We start from the raw sequence: 25194 nt of genomic DNA on the forward strand, positions 1-25194 counted from the left end.
ATCTTGTGACTCTTTTGATGTCTGGCTGTGTATCTTGCCTAGAGCAAAAGATAAAAATCCTTAATACTATAGACATCTAACATGAAGAAGTAGAAAAATCACTTGGTCCTAGAAACTTGGGTAAAGAAACAGATATTGATATATTACAATAATAAATACTGAAATTCAATTTTGGATGATCCACTAGACAACAGAATTTGCTTTCTATTGGATGCATGGATTTATTCCTAGGGTCTCTATTCTGTTGCATTAGTCTCTCTTCTTTTTTTTTTTCCTCTTAGTTTTTGAGATTGTAATATAATTACATCACTTTGACTTCTCCCTCCAAATTATCCCATATATCCTTTCTTGATCTCTTTCAAGTTCATGGCCTCAGTTTTCATTAATTGTTGTTGTTGTGTGTGGTGTGTGTGTGTGTGTGTGTGTGTGTGTGTGTGTGTGTGTGTGTGTGTATTACTAAATACAACCTGCTCTGTCTGTATAATGTTACTTGTATGTATGTTTTGGGGGCAGGCCATTTGGTTTTGGATAACTAATTGGGGTGCTTTTTCCTGGGGAAGACTATTCCTCTTTCTCTTGGTATTCTTTAGTTGCCTGTAGTTCTTTGTGTAGGATTAAGGCTGTGTGTGTGTACTTTTTCTCCCTTCATCATCCTCGTCCCCACCCCCTCCATATCCTTGTCCACCAATATGTCCCTCATCCCGTGTCTTCTCCATGCCCTCACCCATGCCCATGTCCCCTATTCATCTATGTCTGTGTTAGAATTCCTATTGGTATTGTCTTGTGCTCTGTTATACAGTAAGAAGGGCTCCTTAATTTTTATTAGCTATTATGTTAATGTAAATGTAGTTTCTTTGTTTGTTTGTTTTTTTGAGACAAGCTTTCTCTGGGTAGTCCTGCTGGCCTGGATGTAGCTCTGTAAACCAGGCTGGACAGAAATTCACAGAGATCTGACTTCTCCGCCTCCCAAGAGCTGGGATTAAAGGCATGCGTCGTCATGCCCGCCTATCAAGAGTATTCCTCTTGTTTGCTGATTTGTTTTTAAATTTTGGATTTTACCTCTTAGTGAATGTCAAAGTACATTCAATGATTATATTTTAACACTTTGTAGAAGTTAAAGTGTTGTATCTCATGACATTTTATATACGCTAACACTCATTTCATTACAGAGATGATATAGTGATGGTAGAATGACTGATTGCCTCCCCATTGATTGACACTTTTCTCTATTTTTGAGAAAGGGTCTTTCCCTATAATAGCTCCAATTGCTTGAATATGAAATACTTCTATTGTTTCAGACACTTGAGTGTTATGATAACAAGTGTGCAATCTTTTTACACGCCCCTACATTTGCAGCCAGTCTACCCAATTCAGAAGACTGAGTCTGGTATAAACTTCATGAACCTGTCTTAAATGGCAAAGGTTTTCTAGCATAATATAATTTTACTCTAATACTTACTGAATTATTAAATAATTTATCATCTGGGAATGTAGTTATAACTGTAATACTACATTAAATTTTCATCTTCTAGTTAACTTTATATTCCTTTTTTTTTATAGCCAAAATTGAAGTGTTTTATAACAGACTGGAGAATTCAAGTTGAATGATACTTCTTACAGTAAAATAGGGTGACTTTATTTGGTCAGATGTGCTCTTGAGTAATCAATCCAGTTTGACTGGGAAGCTTAGACTGCTGAGCATACGAAGTGTGTTCTTGCCACATATGAAAGAACTGTCTGAAATATAGTTTATTAGAATGAACTGAAGCTGGTGTTGAGTGAATCTCCCTCAGCTGTGTGCCCAGATAGACCTGAGCTTGAAAGGCACCTGGTCCCTAAGTTTACAAAGAAATGTGTCTTGTCTGTATTTATACTTTGAGAAAATTCAATCAAAGCACACAAAAGAATGCAGTCTATTTTATGTCTGAAAGTTTTAACCAATTGTTACCTAATTTGGTCCTGAAAGTTCTAACTTCTCTGATTAATAAGCTGCTGTATTTTACCGAACAGCTGTGCTTATAGTGTAATAGAAACAAAATGTAGAAACAAAAATATTCCTTATAGTTCAAAATAATTTAGCTTTTAAAATTATTTAGATTTAGCTGTGTGTCTGGGCTAATGATAGTTTTGGTTTACTAAGCTTTTAGAAATTATGTAACACTAATTTATATTCTTATAAATTTAAAGTTTAGCAGAAAAAGTAAAACTTCTGTTACTAAATTTCTGAGTCAGATGTTTTCCCCATGGATAATATGTTTACAATTTCAAAGTCATGTCCACTGATTTCTTGGTGGACTAGTGAAGATGTCATCTTTGTTTTAGGAAGAATTTGGCTATAATGCAGATACCCAGAAGCTGCTGGCTAAAAATGGAGAAACTCTTCTTGGGGCCATTAATTTTTTCATTGCTAGTGTGAACACCTTGGTGAATAAAACAATTGAAGATACACTAATGACTGTAAAACAGTATGAAAATGCCAGGTGGGTATCGATTTTCTCTATATTGTCCATTTTACAGATGGTTTGTATTCAGTTAAGGTTTTTGGTTGCAAACAAGAGAAACCTACTGTCCAGTATGAGAAGATAAACAATGTACTAAAAAAAAAAAAAATGACTAGATGGTCAAAGGTGTTTGTTACATAAGCCTTGTGTTGGTTCATGAGACCATGTAACGGTGAAGGAGAGAGCCTATCCACCGAATACTGTTCTCTGACTTCCAAAAAAGAATGTATTGGAAGGTTAGAAGTTCTCAGAAATAAAATGGGAGAGCAAGATTTTTAAGATAGGCAAGAGTCAAAGCCAAATAATGCCTCAGAAGTATCTAATTAGTACATGGGTCAGGTACCCTAGGCACTCAATGCTGCCACTTCTCCAGAAGTAATTTTCAAAAGGCCCTGAGTTCTTGCATGAGAATGTCCACTTGAGCCTTAGTCATATACCTCAACCTTATTTGCTAAGCAATGAGGAAATAGGGAAGTTCTCAATTTTAGCTTTCTGAGTCCTACCAAGTAGACACTCTGGAATCTAGTCTAGTGCATCCCACTGTGAGCAGTCACACTGCTTCCACGGTACCAGTTCCTTATTTTTCATTTATCCAGCTTCAGACTCCATCAAATGCTTTCACGTTAGATCTTTTACATAAATATTTCCTTCAATTTCGTGGTTGTTTACAATACAGATTTTTCCAAATGGACTATTTTATACATATATCCCTGTCATGATATTGTTAAGTGAACAAAATGTATAGTAATACTTTTAAATATCTAAAAAAAATTCTTTAAAGAGTACCACATTCATAATGACATCTTCAACTTTTGATTTCATACCTAGGTTTTTCCCTGTGTATCCTGACGCTATTATTTATTATCACCCCAATTTTATGGTAGTGTTCTTCAAGTACTAGGAATGCTGACTTCTGTTAGCTTTTCATGGCATGGTTGAAGATGGTGCTAAGTTTTACCTGGTAGGAGTATAATTTGACCTTTTGACCTCCTGCCCTAGCTTAATGACAGTGCTTGTGAGAACTCCAAAGCACCTCACCATTTTGTAGTTGGGTGTTCATCCTTATATATGTATTTTCTATGTTTCACACAGGTCAAAACCCAAATATGTGGAAAACTTAATTTTTGAGCATAAAACTTAATGTATAAAATCAGATGGTGAAAAAAAAAAAAAAAGAATTGGAGCCATCTACCTGTAGAATATCCTTCACAAACATTGAAACTGTTTATCAGTAAGATATCTTTTAATGGAAGTCCCTTCAACAACATGTTTAGCAATTGATTTTCCAGTCTGTTTAAATCCTTTCAGAATCATTGTATTTTTTTTAAAGGATTCATTATACCCATGAATAAAAGTTTCATTTGTCTAACTTCTGTGTTAGTTTTTGCTAAATTATCTATCACAATCATTCACAGTGCATAATCTTCTATCTTTAACCATTTTAAACTGATTTTCAATCTTTTCATTTTTTCTAGTACTTGGGAAAATAACATTTTCTAGTTTCACTTGTCTGCCTCCCAAGAGCTGGGGTTGCAGGCAGGTGGCACCATGCACAACTCAGTGCAGAAAACACTTAACATTTGATTTACGGAGGAGGAAAGTCAGTTCACAGAGCTTGAATGATTTGTTTACCTGTGGTTTCAAATGTCCATTCGGCTTTCTCTCTTTTAATCTAAAACTTTGGCCTGAAAGTGTAGTTCAGAGATCATGCCTCGCCAAGCACTCTCAAGGCTGTCTTCCTAGCACAACAAAACAATAATAATGTCATTTTTAAAAGCACAAAAATTTTCATGTCTTACAAACAGTTTTTACATATTATAATGAGAACCTGAATCAGATCTCGTTATACACAGTATATTGGCTTATTTGGAACCTTTGGATAGTTACTTTAAAAAAAAAAAAAACCTTCAGATAGCCTCCTTTGTGTGCTTGACAAACCAATGAAGATCATCCCATAATCATCCTTTTTTATTCAAATTACACTAGCATATTCTTTAAGTTTAGCTTGGGTTTGATTTCTATTTACCAATTAACTGAGGATTCAAACTGAGACGTTGGCTTCTAAGGAATAATATTGAAGAAGAGACCAAACTACAAAGTTTTAAGTAGTAGAGTTTTCTTCTTTGTCAAAACCAGAATTTACTGACTTTTAGGGCAAGGGTCATCCATTTAATCAGCATTAGAAGTGGTAATTAAGACACATGCTGGGTGGTCTGTTAACCCCTGATATGCATTGTGTACAAGTACTTCCTAGCCCGCTGGTAATATCCCATTCAGAATTTCTCCACAGCACAACCAGGAAGGCAGCCAATTGTGATCAAGGCTTTTCAGATATGGACACCTGTTCTCCATACAGTAACTGTATGGAGAGGCTGGCAATCTTGAAGTCAAAGTTGCTTCTGGAAGGCTGGGTGCCCTTCCCTTGGTGGTAGTGAGTGCTCTCAGAAAGGCTGGGAAGTTTTGCTTTGATGCCATCTACAAAATGAGTGTCAAAGTTAAAGAATACAAAGTCAATATTGTAACTTTGCTTATATTTTAGTTAATCATTTACTGATTTTTTAAAAAGTGCTACTGAGATTTGAAGGGTGATTGTCACATCCTACTAGTTTAAGTTTGGTTCTACTTTTTTTGTGTGCTTGCTTTTACCTGTTCCTTTTCTAATACTAAGCATTTTAAAGGTTTTAATTATTGCCCAATATCATATCATATATATGTGTATGAAGTTTTATGTTACTTATTGTTCCCCGTCATAGATGAAAAATGAGAAAACACACACACACACACACACACACACACACACACAAAGTCATGAGAACAAGTGAAAGATAGCTTGGCCTCTAAGCCCATGGGTTTAAATTAATTTGTTATTATTACCAAGTTTATCTTACTGCATTGACTTTTTATGTCTGTCTTAATCTCCATTGTCTTCATTCTAGTCTCAAGACTCATTTCTTAATGCCCATAGTCTTGGGGCTGGCCCCTTTTCTTAGTCTACTGTAGTCCATGGCCCTTCCTTAACATTAGAGAGTCAACTTTCTACCCTGAACAATGGAATCAGGTCAAATCATAGTTCTTCGGTGGCTTTTTTCTACTTGTTCTTGCTGACTTATATCTGAACTGTTTATCAGGAACCATGGGCTGCCTACTGTCTTGACTGAATTTCTTCCATTATTGTATACTAATTTTGGATTATAAAACACTGAATTAATTTGCAAATATCTGCCAGTGCCCACACTGTTCCTTTTTGAGACCTTCTACCAATTTCATCAACCTAATAAGCTTTAACCATCCTTCCAATTTTAATTATGTCATGTTTTTGTTCTCAGAAATGCTTTCTCAAATGTCTAGTGAGGCCCCTTGTCTGTAATGATAATTTGCACTGTGCCATTTTGTTGTAATTGGGTAACAACTTCTTGAGAATAAACTCATAAGCTCACCTGAAACACAGGGTGCTGACTTGATAACTGTTGCATTGATCAACGTATTAGTGAATGAACAAATGATCCTCTCAGGCCCAGAAAGATACAGTTGTTAAATTTAGTACAAGTTAAAAATAAACTGGGCTTGAACTCTGAGCATGGTAGCACATACCTTTAATCCCAGCACTTGGGAGGCAGAGACAGATATCTGACTTCAAGGCCATCCTGGTTTATGGAATGAGTTCCAGGAAAGCCAGGAACTCCTGTCTTGAGAAAAATTACAAACAAACAAAAGCAATCAAACTGGGTTTGGACTGGGTGCCCATGCCTTTAATCCCAGCACTTGGGAGGCAGAGGCTGGGAAGGTCTAATCTCCTACTGGACACCAAAAGCCAATATTCTATTTTAACTCCCTCTTGTATACTTGCTTCCTGTACGTATAATTATCTAGTACATCATACATATATGTATATCATACAGTAATTTATTTTCCTCAAGCAATGTCTCTGTTAGTTCAAGGCCAGCCTGAACTACATAGTAAGTTCCAAGACAGCCAGAGCTATACAGTGAGACTCTGTCTCAAAAACTCAAAAATAAATAAGCAAACTGGGCTTAGTGTGAGGGACTGACATATTCTTTCTCAGGTTAGGTGTACAACATAGTTTATTACTTAAAGTATTCTTCATTCTCTGACTGAGAGATGTGACTCACACCCTGTTGCTATCCGAGGAAAGACTTAGTTGTAGGGCTTAAACTTTGTGATTCTGATTATTTATTTGTTTGTTTATTTATTTATTTATTTTACTGAATTAGAGGTTACTTGCTTCTTTTCAGTTGAGTACTGAATACTTCAGGCAGCTGAGCAAGTCACAACTTACCATAGCAGTATTGTACTTCCATGGGGTTATGACAGGAGTACTATGCAGCAGCTGTGAGGTCATGGAGTGAGGTTGAGGGGGTAGCTATTTTAGAATCATTAAGGCAAAGCATCTCACAGAACCAGGCCAGAGTGCTCTGTAGGAGATGATATTGTCACATTCTAAATGCTACTGTGACAACAACAACAAATAAAATCCATCTAGCATTGTATTAATCGAATGTGCCTGTTAAACACTGAAATGTGGCCAGTGTAAATTAGAATATGATGATATTAAAATACACACAGTGGCTTTCCAAGACTCAGTATCCAGCCCCCAGATGTAAAGTAGCTCATTAGCAATTGTCTGCATTCATTACATGTTGTAACAATGGTATTTTCAGTGTGCTGGGTAAAACAAATTAATATTTATTATTTAAATATAGCTATTAGAACATGTTAAAGTGCATGTATGACATGCATTGGTAACCCTCAGTGTGACTTCTCTTACGAGTTTTGCTAGGGCATTCTAAAGTTGGCTGGTCTCACCAACTTTGCCTCATCAATATTAACCAATTCACATTAAGGATTGATAACTACTTTTGAACTTGGTTTGATGTCTATTGAGGTGACACTTTTTTATATATATTTTTTATATAAGTGGTTGCTAAATGTTGAAAATCTTGTCAGTTAATACTGTATTTGGGGAAAAATAGTTAATGAAACAGCTCCTCCCCTATCTTGATGCGTGTATGTGCATGTATTGTGTATTCACTTACACATGTATGCATGCATGTACTTTGCAGTGCTGGAGAACAAAGCCAGGGTCTCATACTTTCTAAAGAAGCACTCGAGTACTGAGGTCCCCAACCGATTTTGTATAGTAATAGCTTTTTATTTTTAGAGAAGTAATGATTTCAAATACATCGAATATAAACTGTGTGTGTGTATCTTACTTATTACTATTAATGTGAGACTGGGTGGTGTTTTCTATCCCATCTCCAGACTGTTTCAGTTTTTCTGGTATGCATCATTTATTTTCTTCTTTTCAGAATTGAATATGATGCATATCGCACTGATTTGGAAGAACTGAATCTTGGACCACGTGATGCAAACACTCTGCCAAAAATTGAGCATTCACAGCATCTGTTCCAAATACATAAGGAAAAATATGATAAAATGCGCAGTGATGTATCTGTCAAATTGAAATTTCTTGAAGAAAATAAGGTAAATTTATTATTTGCTTTCTGTGGATTTTTAAATAATCACTTAAAAATCAATAGAAAGTATTTATTTCTGATAACTTTTTGTAAAAGTTGCATGAAGGAATTTTGTTTATAATCTGTTTGACTTCATAGGTACACAGATATAAACTTACCTTTCTATTATAAAAGTCATCAACCATACTGTCTTGTGCTTTCATATATATAACAACTGGGGGTCAAAAAATGCTTGTGTTAAACTTTGATCTTGAGATTGATGTTGGTAGCAAGTACTTTAGTTAAATAATGGAACTTTTACCAGGCTCGGTGGCCCATACCTCTAATCCCAGCATTAGGTAGCAGAGGCTAATCCTGGTTTTGTTGTATGCTTGCTTTCCTTAGGTGCTTGAGATCAAATCCAAGCCCTGAGCATGATGGGTGGGTGGTCTACTACCGAGCTGTGTCTCAGCTTTTCCTCAGTTTTCCTTTGTGCGAAAGATCAGTTCCCATGTTTGACATGTCTTGTAAGTTGTATGTAGAAGACCATAGTTGCAAATGAGGGAGTCAGTAACAAGCATAGTACTGCTAGGTGTTGCTTAGTCCTGTGACTGTGGATCTTGCATGGCAGTAGCTCCACTTGATGTGGTACTTGCAGCCTCTGAAGTCATGACTGGCCTTCAGCCATGCTTGATTCCAGGTGCCCTCTTTAAATGATATATCTGTTATTGTAGTGTGTGCCTGAGATGGCTACTTTCCAAAGACAGAAGGTTGCTTTGGCTCACAGTTGTAGAGATTTCAATAATAAGGTAGTGCATTCCAGCAAGAGCTTGTAGCAAACAAAACTGCTCACTCTGTGGCAGCCAGGATGACCCTGCAAGAAGCTAAAGTTATACAATGGAATAAAGATAGCATCTTCAACAAATGGTGCTGGCATAACTGGATGCTGGCATGTAGAAGACTGCAGATAAATCCATGTCTATCGCCATGCACAAAACTTAAGTCAAATTGATCAAAGACCTCAACATAAATCCAGTCACACTCAACTTATTAGAAGAGAAAATAGGAAATACCCTTGAATGAATTGGTACAGGAGACCGCTTCCTGAACATTACACCAGTAGCACAGACACTGAGATCAACAATTAATAAACGGGATCTCTTGAAACTGAGAAGCTTCTATAAGGCACAGGACACAGTTAACAAGACTAAATGACAGCCCACAGATTGGGAAAAGATATTCACCAACCCCACATCTGACAGAGGACTGATCTTCAAAATTTACAAAGAACTCAAGAAGCTAGTCTCCAAAACACCAAATAATCCAATTAAAAAGTGGGGTACAGAGCTAAATAGACAATTCTCAATAGAGGAATCTAAAATGGCTGAAAGACACATAAGAAAGTGTACAACATCCTTAGCCATCAGGGAAATGCAAATCAAAACAACCCTGAGATACCATCTTACACCTATCAGAATGGCCAAAATCAATAACACCAATGATAGTTTATGCTGGAGATGATGTGGAGAAAGGGGAACACTCCTCTACTGCTGATGGGAGTGCCAACTCGTACAGCCACTTTGGAAATCAGTATGGCAAATCCTCGGGAAAATGGGAATCAGTCTACCACAAGATCCAGCAATTCCACTCTTAGGCATATACCCAAAAGAAGCACATTCATATAAGGACATCTGTTCAATGATGTTCATCGCAGCATTATTTGTAATAGCCAGAAGCTGGAAGCAATCTAGATGTCCCTCAACTGAAGAATGGATAGAGAAAATGTGGTACATTTACACAATGGTGTACTACTTGGTGGGAGAAAAAAAAAACAATGGAATCTTGAAATTCACAGGCAAATGGATGGAACTAGAAGAAACCATTCTGAACGAGGTAACCCAGTCACAAAAAGACAAACAGGGTATGCACTCACTCATATGTGGATTTTAGACATGGAGTAAAGGATTACCAGCCCACAATCCACACTGCCAGAGAAGCTGGTAAACAAGGAGGACCCTAAGAGAGACATACATGGTCCCCAGGAGAAGGGGAAAGGGACAAGATCTTCTGAGAAAATTGGGAGCATGGGGGAGGGGAGAGGGAACTAGGAGAATGAGAAGGGGAGTAGAGGAGGGGTGAGGAGGACATGATGGGGCAGGGAGGTTGAGTTGGGGGATGAACAGAAGAGAGCAAGATAAGAGATACTATAATAAAGGGAGACATTATAAGTTCAAAGAGAAATCAGGCACTAGGGAAATGTCTGGAGAACTACAAAGATGACACCAACTAGCAATCTAAGCAGCAGAAGAGAGGCTACCTTAAATGCCTTCCTCTGATAATGAGATTGATGGCTACCTTATATGCCATCCTATAGCCTTCATCCAGCAGCTGGGGGAAGTAAAAGCAGACACCCACAGCTAAACCTTGAACTGAACTGAAATCCAGTTGCAGAGAAGGAGTGATGAGCAAAGGGGTCCATACCAGGCTGGTGAAACCCACAGAAACAGCTGACCTGAACAAGGGGGAGCTCATGAACCCCAGACTGATAGCTGGGAAACCAGCATGGGACTGATCCAGACCCCCTGAATGTGGGTGTCAGTGAGGAGACCTCGGAAATCTGTGAGGCCCTTGTAGTGGATCAGTACTTATCCCTAACATAGGAATGGACTTTGGGAGCCCATCCCACATGGAGGGATACTTCCCTGAGTCTAGACACAAGGAGGTGGGCCTAGGCCTTATCCCAAAGGATATGACAGACTCTTAAGACCCCCTATGGAAGGCCTCACCCTCCCTGGGGAGCAGAAAGTGTATGGGATGGGTAGGATGTTAGTTGGGGTTGGGGGCAGGGGAGGAGGGGAGAGAGAGTGACCTGGGATTGACATGTAAAATAATCTTCTTTCTAATTAAGATAAAAAAATTATTTTAAAAAAAAGCCTCGAGAGAAAAAAAAAACAACAACAACAAAAAAATAGGCCCCAACATTTCTTCCTTTATTTGTAGTAGATTTGGTTTTGTTCTGCTTGTTGTTATTTGAGACAAGGGCTCATTCTGTAATCCTTACTGTCCCAGAACTTTCCCTATAGACCAGGCTGGCTTCGAACTCAGAGAGATCAGCCTGCCTCTTTGAACACCATCACAACCAGCTGTTTCTTTTATTTTTGAGACAAGGTTTTGGTATATAGGAAAAAAGCTGGCTTCGTATTCATGATCAGCTCTGTGCCTGAGCTTTTAGCTAAGCAGGCTTGTGCCCCATGCCTGGTTTTAGACCCCACTTAAAGATCTGCTACCTCCCAGTAGTGCCGTAGGCTGGCAGCCAATCTTTTAACACATGGTCCTTTGGGAACATTAAAGATTCAAACTGTAGCAATTATTTTTCTTTACTTCTCCCAGAAAACTAGTATTTATGTCCTCTTTCATGATATCAAAGAGCTAATATTAAATTGCTATTTTCTTGTTTCCTTTAATGTTTCCTTAGAAACTCATAGCTACCATAAAGCCTGCTGGATAATATATTTCTTTGGGATCTACCAAGTCTAGAAATGTTACTCCATTTTTTTCAAAGAGACTGGATGAAAATGCTCACCTGGAAACAATGCAATGGCAGGAAAAGAAACCTAAGTAGATTATCAGATTGCCCAACATGATCACACAGCCTTTTAAAGCATTGATTAGCTAAGGCCCCTAAGATTATGTTCATTGCTGTCTCAGATGTGTGAATCAGTTACACTGTTGAGTATTTTGATGGATATTACATCAGTATTACATATTTGCTGACATGATCACTATATGGTATAGTACTTAGAAAGAGGCATGCTCTGCAGTAACATGTATGTTGACACCTTCACAGCCAGCCAGCTCATCTCCAAATTTTAATTGCCAGTCAGATGGATCTTACTAACCCTTTATTGTGTAAGCACTGAAAAATTGTCATGGTGGGAGTGACAGAAAGTTAGTTACAATTTAGGTACTCAGTCAGCCACATGTGAAGGAAGAATGTGAATGTGATGGTGGTGCTTGTCTTAACCCCAGCTCTGGGGAAGCAGAGCAGAAGGATCTATGCATTCGTAGCCAGCATGATCTGCAGAGCAAGTTCCAGCCAAAGCTGTGTAGAGAACATGTCTCAAAGATGAACTACTTAATTTTAAAAATAAAGTAGATATTTACTATTGTGAAAGGAATCTTCTGTGGCCAAGTTGAATACTGAGTAGCTTGAGCCCTGCAGTCACAGAGGGGCATTTCTGTGGCAGCATGATGGAGACTGGGAACCCGGTAGGATAAAAGGTGCAGGTGAATCTGTTCAACTTGAAGCAAGGATGGAATATTGAAGGGGAGCTGATAGGACGTTGACCATTGTGTGGTCAAAGTTTAGAAATGGAGTTGGGGCTTCCATGGCAAAGGTTTGGGCATCATTGTGTCTATTCCTAGTTACTGTAAAATATAATAGAAAATTATCCCTGTTCTCATGGATTTTGTTCTCTGAGATTATGCCTTAGTCTTTGGCAGCTGATAGAACAGGTACCATAGACACATAGGTTTCTAGAGACTTGGAGGACTGAGGTGATGACTTATAGATGGCTCTTTCTTGCTGCATCCTTACCCAGTAGGAAGAGGAAGAGGAAGGGGTCTCAGGCCTCTTTGAGAAAGGCACTAATCCATTCATGAGGACTTGGAACCAAACACTACCAGAGGCACCTCTACCCTGCTGTCTCCTTGGGGTGAGGATTTCAAAATGAGTTTAAGGGGGACACAGCATTCAGGCCATAGCAGCATGACTGTCATCGATTAGATTTCAGAGTGAGCTGTAGTCAGTGAGGTCTAAAAGTTTATATAGAAACTGGTATTTTATCCTTCTACGTACTGGTTCAAAATTATGAGACACTATCAAACTATTAATGTAAACATTATGAGAGTTAGGTCTGTGAGAGAACTTTTGGGGGTTGAATGGTTGGATAGCTTTCACACACACACACACACACACTTCTTTTTTTAATAGTGAAAAAAATGAAAGGAGACTAGGACCTGTCCTTCATACAGTTTGCCTCCTTGACAGCTTTCATTTCGATTTTGTTCTTCTGTTAAACTACTTCTGAGTTAGCTGTTCTTTTATACACAGATGTAAATCATCTATTTAGGAGTTGAATTTTAACATAATAGGTTTTTTATATTTTTTTAAAAATCAGTATCATGGAATGTTCTGCTTTATAATTTGATGTTATAAGGACCTGTTTTGTAGTGCTGGGAGGGGTATTTTCTACTGGTCCTCATGGCTTGTAGCTTCCCGTAGTAATAGTTCTCAGTAAGCACGAACTCTACAATTGAGTTACATCTGCATATCTTCTGAAATGAGAGGCCAAATAGTAAGGTGGTAGAATGGTTCATAAAACCAAGGCAAAAGTCCTTGAGTATGTGTAAGCGTTTGGGGCGGATCGGATGGGACAGGTATTCTGGCACTTGGAAGTCACAGAATACTGAGTATTACAGCTTGGGCAGGAAGTTATTCTGGAGCTCTGGAGCCAAGATCACAGTAAGCATAGCAGCTAACAGCCCTGCTTCAGGGAAGGCTTCCCCAGTGTATCAACTCTGCTCTGGTAGGAGAGAATTTCCCCAGTGTATCAGCTCTGCTCCAGCAGGAGAGGGCTTCCCCAGCAGTTTGGCTCTGCTCCCTCAGAGTGGGAGAGCAGAGAGCTGAGTATAACAACTCTGCTCTGCCAGGGGAAGGTTTCCCGGGACAAAAGTGTTACAGCCCTGCTCCGTTCTGACCAGATTGTCTCTGCTCCACCCAAAAGAAGGTCTTCACCCAAACCTCATTTAAGAGATTTTTTGGTAGGGAAGAATCCAAGAGAGTGGCTGCCTCTGCCAGGGTAGAAGGAGGCAGCTGGACAACCACAAGCTGAAAAGACACAGGGTTTATACAGGGATTCTGGGGGGGGGTGGAGTCCTGTTGCCCCCCCCCCCCCGGGAGAGTTCCAGGTTGGGGATTGGCCAGATTTCAATCCCTCAGCTTAGGATGGCTAGATCTCCTGCTCAGGGATTGGTTGGTTTTCTGCACAGGTTGAGGGTCAGATTTGGCTCTGTTTTCAGGGCCAAAGTGTTTTTCTTTCACTGGTCCTTTTTAGCCCTTTGGCTCTAGTTTTAGGGCCAGGGTGTATTTCTTTCACTGGCTCTGATTCCAGGGATAAAGTATGTTTCTTTGGCACTAGTTTCAGGGTCAGGGTGCATTTGTTTGGTTCTGGTTGCAGGGCCAAAGTGTGTTTCTTTGACTCTGCTCAGGGTCTGTTTCTTTGACTGGCCCTTTCCCCCTACATTATGGAACTGAGAATCAGCCCTGTAGCCATGGAATTAAGTTTTAGTGTTAGTGTTCATCAGGCTGGCCCTGAGTTAAGTTCTTTGCTCAGTTTTAGAATGAAGGTCTTTACTTGCTGTACTTTGGTAAAACAGAAGAAATAGGTATATTAGCAGCAGCAGAGATACACTAAGTCTGTAGCTGAAGAGCTTGCCCCTTAGGGACCACCACTCAGGTAAAGCTGGTTCTTACTTGTTATGCTGCAAAGAAGAATTTCAGGACCAGAGCCTATAGTAGAGTGCTTGCCCCTTGCCGAGCATGTATGAGGCTCTGGGTTTTATCCCCAGCACAGGGGAGGGGAAAGGATTTACCTGGACACACCTACATTTTATCATTTGAGGGGCCTTGAGAGGCAAGAGTATTGGCTACTACATCTAGGTCAGTCTGTACCACATACTCAGTTAGAGGCTAGTCTGAGCTACAACGTGAGACCATATCTCAAACAAACAAAATGAATTTCAGGGCTAACGTGAGAGCCAAGATAGCAAGTGTAGTTGTCAAAGATAAAGGAAGCATGCACTTTGGATTTTATCAGGCATGGGATGTCAGAGGAATTTAAGAAGTGAGACTACTTGGGTGTGGGATAATGAGGAAAGAGAGATGTACATCTGATGTGTCCTAACAATTTTGTTGTCTTTGGAGTTATACTGCTCGAAGAATATAATTTTCAACTAGTTTAGAAAATTAAGCCAAGTATAAAAATTAAGTAAAAATGCAAGCTGGTTTGATCTTAAAGAACTGTCTTCTTGTAAGTGAGATTGGGAGGTGAGTGTGTGGGGTGCCTTGTTCAGACATAAGGGCAAGAGAGAAGTACTGATTTATTCAGCTCAAAGGTCACAGACATTCTGGCCCTAAGTAAGCGAAGTCCATTTGTTGCCTTTAATTCTTGTTCAAGAGATCTAGACTCAGTTATGTTGCCATTCTTTTACCCTTGACCAGTGGGAAACCAAACTAGATCCTGGTTTCTCTTCCAGTGTTCCCTTCATTTCCTGTCTCATCCCTTGCTGCAAGTGTGCACTGCTATACACTTCTGTATGTGTGCATGCCTTAATACTGAGTAACAAAAGACCACATCTGAACTCATTATTTGCCCTTAATAAGAACCTGTGTTCCACTTTAATGTGTGTTTTCTGCCTTCCCACCCCCATGACATAAAACTTCACAATCTGTGTTAGTCTCTGTTGTGCCCTTCTTTGTTGGCTAACAACGCTGAGTTCATAGCAGTAAGAACCGAGTTACTTGGATTCTTGTAATGTTTGACTTTTCATCAGTATTTCTCTGTTTAGACCTTTAATTAGTGAAGTTTGAGATATTTTGTGACCTAAAGCATCTTCAAAACAAAACATAGGTCACTTTAGTTAAAAAAAAAAAAAAAACACATTTCTGATGTTCTATAAAGTCTGTGAAAATAGGTACTGTGCCCTCCTTTGAGGCCTCATGATATTCAGAGATGGTACAGGCATTCACCAACACAGAGTGTGCATTCTTCCTAGATTGGAAGTCCACTGCAGGAACTGGTCAGCCATGGAGGTGAATGTGTTACAAGGAGAGAAGAGGGTGTGTCCTGACTGGCTTACTGTCCCACAACACCGTAGTTGTGTCTGTCTGTCTCTCCTGCCTATTGTTGATGTAGAAAGAAGCAGATTAGCTCTAGCAATTCAAGTTTGTTTTAAACAAGTTTGTGTGCTGGGGCTACTGAGAATGTGAGATACAGGGTGTAAAGTTAATTTGAGGCTGGGATTGGTAGCCAGTGTAGAGAGCTTGTCTAGTGTGCTTGAGATCCTGGATGCTAGAACCCAGCTCTAGGAAAGAGAAGGTAAAGAGTTAGTACACTTAAATGACAGGTATTTTAAGGCTATGAACATATTGGGGTGGGGTTAAATGTGCAAAATAATCCAATAAAACAGTTTGGGGTATAAATCTAAAAAGTAAGGGTCTATTTGTTGTTAAAAGTAAAATTACTTTAAGACAGTGTTAATTAGCTATAAGCATCAAATGCAGATTTGTTTCATTAGTTCATATTTTAATGATTTAAAAGATGGTGGGGGCATCAAAGAAACACTGGACTTTGGATCTATCTTGGAGTAATATAGTGACTAAGTTTTAAAATGTGGATTTTTCTTCTTAATCAGTTATTCTGAGTCTGGGGTTGTTGATATAACAATATTGTTTATATTCAGTATTTTGTATAAAATAGTAACATTTTTGGGTGTGATTTCTTTGTTCCTATTCATGTTAGGCAGGTACTCTGCCACTGAACTCTCTCCCTAGTCCTAGAATTTTTCTTTTCTCTCTCTCTCTCTCTCTCTCTCTCTCTCTCTCTCTCTCTCTCTCTCTCTCTCTCTCTTTCTCTCTCTCTCTCTCTCTGTGTGTGTGTGTGTGTGTGTGTGTGTGTGTTTCGAGACCGGGTTTCTCTGCATAGACAAGGCTAGCTTCAAACTCAGAGATCTATCTGCCTGGAAAGAATTTCCTTCCTAATACTAAAATAGCATTATTTTTCCAATACATTACCCCTTACTTCATGTGTGGATTATGAATTTAATTTCAGAGAAAAATTCAGAGGGTCAAACAGAATGATTGGACAGAAGAAAAAATGCATGGGAACTGGAAAATGTCTGATGGAGTAAACACAAAGTGTGAAGCAGCAGCTATGTGGCTCTGACTTGACAAATCCAGGCAGCAGCAGGAAGCGCTGCATTTTGAAACTTAGGATTTGGAAAAGTTACATAACTGAGTATCCCTTGCTTACTGGACATACCTTTGAGGGGAATGCCACATTCTGGTTTAATTAGTTTGACTTTTTTTCAGCAGTGCTGGGATCCAAAGGCAGGGTCTTGTTGCTAAACCGCAGTCCCTGCCTCCAGCCCAGATCTTTGAATTTAAAATGATGGTTATGCCAAAGTTTAAGGATCACATTTACCTAGTATGTACTAGCAACAATTGAAGCCTCAAACACATGTAGTTGACAATGACTTTGACCTTTTGATTCTCCTGCCTTCACTCCTTGAATAGTAGGGTATTATGCATGTGCTGATAGCCCAGGTTTGTGTGGTACTGGAGAGCGAACCCAGGACTTTGTGCATGTTGGGCAAGCACTCTACAAGCACTCTATTGGGGTGGGGATTGTAAGTGTTTTAAAGTATCCATGTCAGTGATGTGCTGTATAATTTTTTCTACAACTGGACTATAGTACTTGGTATACTCACTCACATAGGTCAAGTGAGGTTAAGAGATGGAGATGAAGAATCTTGCTTTGTTCTAAATAAAAGTAAATGAGTTAAGATTCCTGAGTACAATGTGTATGTGATGCTGAGGACAAAAGGAACTATCAGTGCTGTCCAAAAATGATCTACCTACATTTGGATCCTTCGAGCATTCCCATATCCATGCATGTTTACTTTCTGAGCACATTTCATTTGTATTTGTAATTTTGTGTTGCTGTTATTCTTTGCTTTTCATTAAACAAACATCAAGTATATGCTGTGCAAGTGTATGGTGTCCCAGATATGAATGTCACCCAGTAAATGAAAAGTAAATGTAAACCCTCTCCTCGGGGCTTACAGTCTAGTGTTGGAAAGCAGCTTAGTTTGTAAGTGTGTGCATGTAAATATGTATTCATCTATATTTGTATACATGTGTATCTATCTGTGTATGCATATGTATGCACACACACTTAAATCTATGTTCCCCATAAGACAGAATGTGCAGTGTTTGTGTCTCTTAGCCTGCCTTGTTTTACTTAACCTAATCATTTCTGGTTTTTCATCCATTTTCTTAAAAATATCATGATCCCATCTTTTTTTTTACAGCTGAATAAAATTCCATTGTATATAGGTACCACATTTTCTTGATCTGTTCATCTGTTGATGGGCATCCATGTAGATATACAGGTACCTCTATGGTAAGGTTTAGTATTTTAAAATACTTATAGCTTTCTTGGGAGCCTCCTGAGCCTTCCTCATACCCTCCAGGAAGGAATTTTTCATTCTGGAGCCTGTAGCTATATAACTCTCATCCACCTCTTTCTGGGGTTCTTACATTCCTGTGTCCCTTCTTCTACAATGTTTCCTGAGTGCATGATTATTTTCTTCTTGTTTGAATCTTCATAATAACTACAGCCCCTGCAAAGAGAACCTGTTGACAAAAGCTGACAGTAGCAGTAATTTATAGGCATAAACATAAGTGTTTACAAGATGTGATGGAATCCACATGACATGAAACCAGGACTGTTGGTGAAAGGAGGAAGGAGGCAAGCCTGTTGCAACATTATATTTGTGACATGAGAAGATAAGAAACATTGACAGCCAGGTGTGGTGGTACACATCTTTAATCCCAGCATTCGGGAGGCAGAGCAAGAAGAGCTCCAAGTTCGAAGCCAGCCTTATCTACAGAGTAATTTCCAGGACAGCCAGGAGTATTACACACAGAAACCCTGCCTCAAAAGAAAGGAAGGAAGGAAGGAAGGAAGGAAGGAAGGAAGGAAGGAAGGAAGGAAGGAAGGAAGGAAGGAAGGAAAAAAAGATCACCATTAAAGAACTAGCTGAATAAATTAGTTCATTCAACTATTAAGAGTATTTTACAACTATAAGAAATGAAGGATTCTATTGATGGAAAGACCCCAGAACATATTCAAGTTAAGTATAAATAGCATTGTATTTGGTACCTTCAGGGTGTAGCTCAAACTGGCCTCAAATGCATCATCCTTATGCTTCTGAATTATAGGTGTATACCACTGTAACAGGCTGGTACCGTAACTTATGTAATAAACAAAGGAAGAATACATAATAATGTTTTATTTGTTTGCATAAAGGAAAAATAGAAATATTAATAAAATCAGTTACTTAGAAGGGGAAATATAGATGGAAACAGGAGTGAAAATGATACATGTTAAATTGGGATGGAGGGATCATTGAGACAGGCTTTTTCTGTGTGTGGTAGAAGAATTAACTGCTTCAGGTTGTCTTTGGACCATCACATGTGTGCCAATATATCTGTGTGCACACACAGATGGGTGTTTAAAATAAAATAAGTTTACTTCTAAGGAGAAAGGAAACTATGCACAGCTAGAAAATCTTTTAAATAACATGCTCCATTTCTCCAAAGTAAGTCTCAAAATGGAGTTCTGTTTTCCAAATATAGTCTGAGCCTGTGATTCCCTGATTTGCTTTAAAACCTAGTGATCAGCTCTTTGTTAAGGATAAAAAGGGAGCTGATGTAAGCACATGTGTTACCTCAATCATTCTTAAAGGACAAAGGAGGAGTCCTGTGATGAAGAAAACTTTGCCCATATGGTAGTGTTTCCTGTTAGTGGTTAAATGCCTTCCACATTACTGGTTTTTCCTCCAAACCAAAGTGGTGTGTGTGTGGGGGGATGTTTTGTGGTTGTGGCATTGCCTTCTTCCCTCTCCGGAAGTGATACAAAAATTGACAATGAACCATTAGCAAAATGAACTAAGTGAGTTGTGTGTTGATTTTGAAATTAGACTTATCCCAGTCTCACCTACCCAAAACACTCAGAGCAGTTGGTAGAAGATGGGTAGGGATGATGAGTTGTGGCTGAGACAGGCACATGAAGCTGACCAATTCAGTTTGTCACTTGTGCTCAGATTTCCAATAAAGTGGTGTTTTCTGAGGACATATTTTTGTTTGGTTGGTTTGGGAGTTGGGGATTTGGGGTTTGGATTTTTGAGACAATGTCTCATGTAGCCCGGCTGGCTCATAGATAGTATAGTTGAGGGTGACCTTGGATTTTTTACCCTCCTGCCTCCACCTCTGAAATGCTAGGAATGCATAGGCATGTATGTCATCTAATCCTTCTTGGTTGGAAGTGGCCAAGTGATATGTATGGTAGGGCTTGGAATTTCAGGTTTCTGTTGTATATGTTAGAGAAGAGACAGTTCTGGCCTTCCACTTTAAAAAGGATCTACTTACAAAAGCGTATATGCTTCTTAACCATGGTGCTGCACTCTACCTGTTTTATAAATGGCTGATGTCTGTGGGCTCCTCAGCTCCACATCTATGGATACTGCTAGCATTGAGCATCTACCAAGTTAGCTTGCCAGGTTTTGTGATTTGTGTTGTATTTAAGTGGTCAGTGTGAGAATTAATTGGGTCAGCAGAGAGCGACAGTGTCTCAGTGTGATGGTGAGGCTGGTGTGTGGGACTGACACTATTGCCCTTGACTATGTCTTAGTAATTCCTTACTGTCTCTTGGATTCATTATCTCTGGTGAAGATTTCAGAGTAGAATCTCATGACAATAGTAATGTTTGAATTAACTTTGTTCCCTGTAAGCTTTCTGAATTCTTTTTTTTTTTTTTTTTTTTTTTTGAGACAGGGTTTCTTTGTGTAACTTTGTAGATCAGGCTGGCCTCGAACTCACAGAGATCTGCCTGCCTCTGCCTCCTGAGTGACTTCCTGGGTTCTTGCTGTGACTTGGCACTTTCATATTGACAGTGTACTCCTGTCATGACTCATCTGTGCTTTGTTGTATGTGACCAAAAAGTCACTTGATAATGGGGGTGATTTGTTTTTTTTAGTACTTGAAAAGCATTCTGGTTTTCTGTCCAAGTAAACTTAAGTTCCTGGGGCTAGAGAGATAGCTCAGCATTGAAGATCACTGGCTATGCTTCTAGAGGTCCTGAGTTCAATTCCCAGCGACCACATGGTGGTTCACAACCATCTGTAATGGGATCTGACGTCCTCTTCTTTCATGCAGGCACACAGACAGAGGGTTCATACAAAAAAGAAAAAACTTGAACAAAATCCCATTTTTCTCTCCTTTTTTTTGTATAACTGAATGAACAGTGAACCCTATACATTCCAGGCAAGCACTTCACCAATGAGTTTTGCGCCCAGCCCTTCTTCATTAATAAGATGAGAATATTACTGCTTGCAGTTTTTTGTTTTTAAGAATATAATTTTTGGACTGGGCGGTGGTGGTACATGTCTTTAATCCCAGCTCTTGGGAGGCAGAGGCAGGCAGATATCTATAAGTTCAAGGCCAGCCTGGTCTACAGAGTGAGTGCTAGGACATGCTCCAAAGCTACACAGAGAAACCCTATCTTGACCACACCAAACAAACAAAATAATATAATTTTCATAAAGTTAGTTTTCCATGGTGTTATAATATAGTCTATTCAGGAAAATTGTTTTGAAACTATAATGGTGAATGTGAAAGGACCGTTGTTTCACTTAGCTCTGTATTGCCTAGTGCTAAATGCCAGGAGGCACAAGACTTGCTGCTCCCTGGGTGACTTTTTGTCTACTCTTGACCCCATTTTGTCACTAGCTCAGTGAGCTCTGTTATCTGATAGAGAGCTTTAGTGAGTTAACTTCCCTTACACCTGCCTACACCCCCAACACACACTGTTTTTCCTTCTGGATTCAGGAGCACCTGAAGGAACAGCCCTAACCCTGAATATGAGGTCAGGAATGGAGTAAGGATGTGAGTGGGATTCTGGTCACTCTGTTTCCTGGCTGGGAAACTGCTGCTGCAGTCTTGCTCTGGACTTCTGTATTCCAGTGCTCTCAAGCCTGTGATTGTCAAACTCCTCTAGCAGGCTGCTGCTGACTCTCCCAGCTCCTTTTGAAAAATAACTTCAAGAGCTCTGGTGTTCATGTGAGTGACTCTTGCAACTTCATTTCCTGTAACAACTTGCACATCTCCCTCCTCCCACCTGTCCCCTCCCCAGGTGTCACCAGGCCCTCCTTCAGTTAAAGCACTTTGTGTTGAGTTGTCACTGCTGCTGATTTTAATTTGCCCTCAGAGAAATACCCCACGGATGAATCTGTAAAGTGCTAGGCTTTTAGCCAGTCATTGGGCACTAGTCTGTGGGCAGTCTGTAAACGAAGAACACTTGTTAACTAGGATTTTGTGTATTATATTTCTATCTATGTAATCTGCAACCTTTCTGCATATGCTTAAGCTAGTCTCTTGCCCCAGGGTTTGGGTATATTTAATGTAGCTCCTATTTCCTAGACTCATTGGGAGAGCCAGTAATTACTTTGAAGTGCCTCACAATATGACTGTATTTACTAAGACTAATAACTTATTTTAACTGGGTGATACCTATTGTTACATTGGTTCTCTGAATGAGAAGCAGAGATGTGTAGGGCTGGATGCATAGCTAATAGGCTGAGCAGCTGCCTAGTGTGCATAAGGCCTTTGTTCTCACGGCCTTGCTGTCTCCAGAGCAGTGCTCACCTGTAGGACTTCAGTAACCTCATGGTGCTCATCTTCCCGGGATGCTTTGTAGGCATCATCTCTGAGCATGATCTTTCAGAAAGCCTGGTTGGTCTCTGCCTTAGGAATTGCTGTTGGGGTTTGTTTTGGCCTTTAACAATTAAAGTATTGTATGGTATGTTTGGGTCACTTGGCAGATGGTGCTCTGATGGCTTTGTGTAGATCTGATCTTCTTTGTTCCCTGGCAGATCTTCATGAATGTTCTTTGTAATTGAGCACACAGTGATTTAGTATACTTCATTTAAATTACTTTCTTTCTGACATTAAGTTTTAAAAGTTTGTTCAATTTGTCATCTCATATTTGCCTGCAATAGTTATCCTCTTTTTCTTGTTTTTAAGTCTTTGCTTTTGTTGTTTTATATATCTTTTTAACCACTACGTTTTTCTAAAGATATTAGTTCAGAAATTTTTTTTCTGCTTTATATATACAAAAAGGCCTATGAAAACTTTAACATTGGGGCTTGGGGTATAGTTTAGGGACAGTGTGGCTTGCACAGGCTGTGGGTTCCATCCCTAGCACTGTGCGTGTGTTAGGATTAAGTAATACAAAATTTATTTAATACATTTACTTTAATAATGTACACAGTTATACACACAAATATACTTATATGCACAGCTACACACACATGCACATACAGGTTTAATATTGTATTATCCATATAATTTTAGAAAATTACTTTTCTGTTTGAGTCAACCCTTTTGCTAGATCCTTGCCCCAGTTTCCCTGCTCTTCTTGAGAGTGCTCTACACCAGTGTTTGTTTCAAATTTTTGCTTAGAAGTTTTCTGAAAGCTTATTGTCTGGTGAGTGCTGGCAGGCTACACTAGGTGAAAAAGCATGCAGCCATTGAGGAGGGTGACATTTCCAAGTTCCTCACACTCCAGTCTGTCTTCAGGAGGTCTAGCCTGAGGCATTACTTGATTTTATTAGTTGAGATGTTTTGGTTTTGTTTTACTTTCTTTTTCTATTCTTTAAAAGATTCTTCAAGGGGCTCTGGATAAGGTAGAACACTTGCTTCAAAACCCTGAAGATCCTGGGTTCAATTCTCAATGCTCACTCCCCACCCCAAGAAACAGGTTAAGTAATACAAAATGTATTTAATAAATTTACTTAATGCAATATTATGTAAAATAATATTTCTGTGTAGTGTTAGAATTTGTTACATGGATATAGTACGGTCATTACAAGGCCAATATCCCATGTGCATGCCATCGTCTTCTAGTATCTGCTTGGACCAGAGTATTTTGGATATCAGATTTTCTTGTACTTTGGAATATTTACACACACACACACACACACACACACACACACACACACACACACACACACACACACACACACACTCTGAAGGAACCCAATGCTAAACAGAGAATTTGCTCAAATTTCATATATACCTTTATACATGTAGCATGAAGGTGACTTCCTATACCACTCAGTGGCCCTGCATTTGGATCGTACATGAGGTCGAGCATGGGACTTCACTGGTGACATAATCAGTAATTAAAATGTGGATTTTGTAGTGTTTGGGACTTTTGTTTTCAAATGAATTGTTCAGCCTGTAGTAAAATTTTGTAAAAGTTAATTATTTTAAAATTGTTTACAACTGCTTTTCTAATACTACTTAATTACTATTTTTACTTGATAATGGTTTTTATTTATGTGCCTGTGGGTGGAGGCTGCCCGTGCATGTAAAGGCCAAAGGAAGACCTTAGGTATCCTGCTGTATGCTCTCTTCCTTATTCCTTTAAGACAAGGTGTCTCACTGAGTGTGAAGCAAGGCTGGGTGTAGCAAACCCCAGTGATCTCCTGTCTCACTCCCCACAGGAATTGGGTTATAGGTGTACATACAACCTTGTACATATGCTTTCTTTTCTTTCTTTCCTTCTTTCTCTTTTTAATATAGGTTTTTAAGGTTTTAAACCCATATCTTCATGCTTGCACAGCAAGTACTCTTCCCATTGAGCTATCTTCACAGCCCAGGTTTCTCTTTATTTAATAACCACAATAGTCTAACATACCAGACACAGCCGTACTGAGTCCATCAAGGTTTTTATTTAAATTTGTGTCTGATTTTTAAGGCATTACCACCAAAACTAAACATGTTTCTAAGTTAGAATACTCAGTGTTGGCAGAAAAATTTGACCTATTTTGACATACAAAAAAAAAAAAATTAAAACTGGTAGAGGAAAAACTGGTTTGTGGTGTAAAGTGAGGATGGAAGTTTATACTTATTTACATTTGGGAGGCCCTTTGCTTTGTGTCCTTTTCCATTTCAGCTTCAAAGCTTCTCACTGTTGTGGCTGCCTTCAGGGAGGACGCCCAAGTGCTTTCTTTAGCTGACTCTACACATCAACCTCCTGAGTTTTGGAGGCTGTTTTTGTGGCTGTGGGTATCATATTGTTTTGTTGTGAAAACACAACTAGAGTTCAGTCCTAAAAAGCACCCCTTTCTGTGGCTGCATGGATTAAGTTTCACTGTGGGATGGAGATGGTTTGCAGCAGCCGGAGCAGCGGATGCCCCAGTCCTTGCCCTGTGGAGCCGCCATCTCTTCTCCAGCTGGCTCCTGTGTTCAGTCTGTTGCCACCTCCAAGGCTGGGGAAAGAAGCTGATTTGTGTCATGCTGTGGCTTAGCT

General features: G+C 39.2%; 1 protein-coding gene across 8 annotated transcripts in view; it reads left to right on the top strand.

Moving 5' to 3' along the window:
- Window positions 1-25194, top strand: part of Arfip1 (ADP ribosylation factor interacting protein 1) — an 87769-nt gene that overhangs the window by 58450 nt on the left and 4125 nt on the right. For 6 of the 8 annotated variants that reach the window (XM_027392968.2, XM_027392966.2, XM_027392965.2 and 3 more), the window contains 3 exons: window positions 2323-2480; window positions 7829-8003; window positions 23540-23637. In XM_027392968.2, coding sequence (XP_027248769.1) covers window positions 2323-2480; window positions 7829-8003; window positions 23540-23637 — 431 coding nt within the window. The remainder of the gene's footprint in view (window positions 1-2322; window positions 2481-7828; window positions 8004-23539; window positions 23638-25194) is intronic. The other 2 variants (XM_027392970.2, XM_027392972.2) reach the window with 1 other exon arrangement.

The sequence above is a fragment of the Cricetulus griseus genome (assembly GCF_003668045.3).
Source record: "Cricetulus griseus strain 17A/GY chromosome 1 unlocalized genomic scaffold, alternate assembly CriGri-PICRH-1.0 chr1_0, whole genome shotgun sequence".
NCBI classification, from domain to species: domain Eukaryota; kingdom Metazoa; phylum Chordata; class Mammalia; order Rodentia; family Cricetidae; genus Cricetulus; species Cricetulus griseus.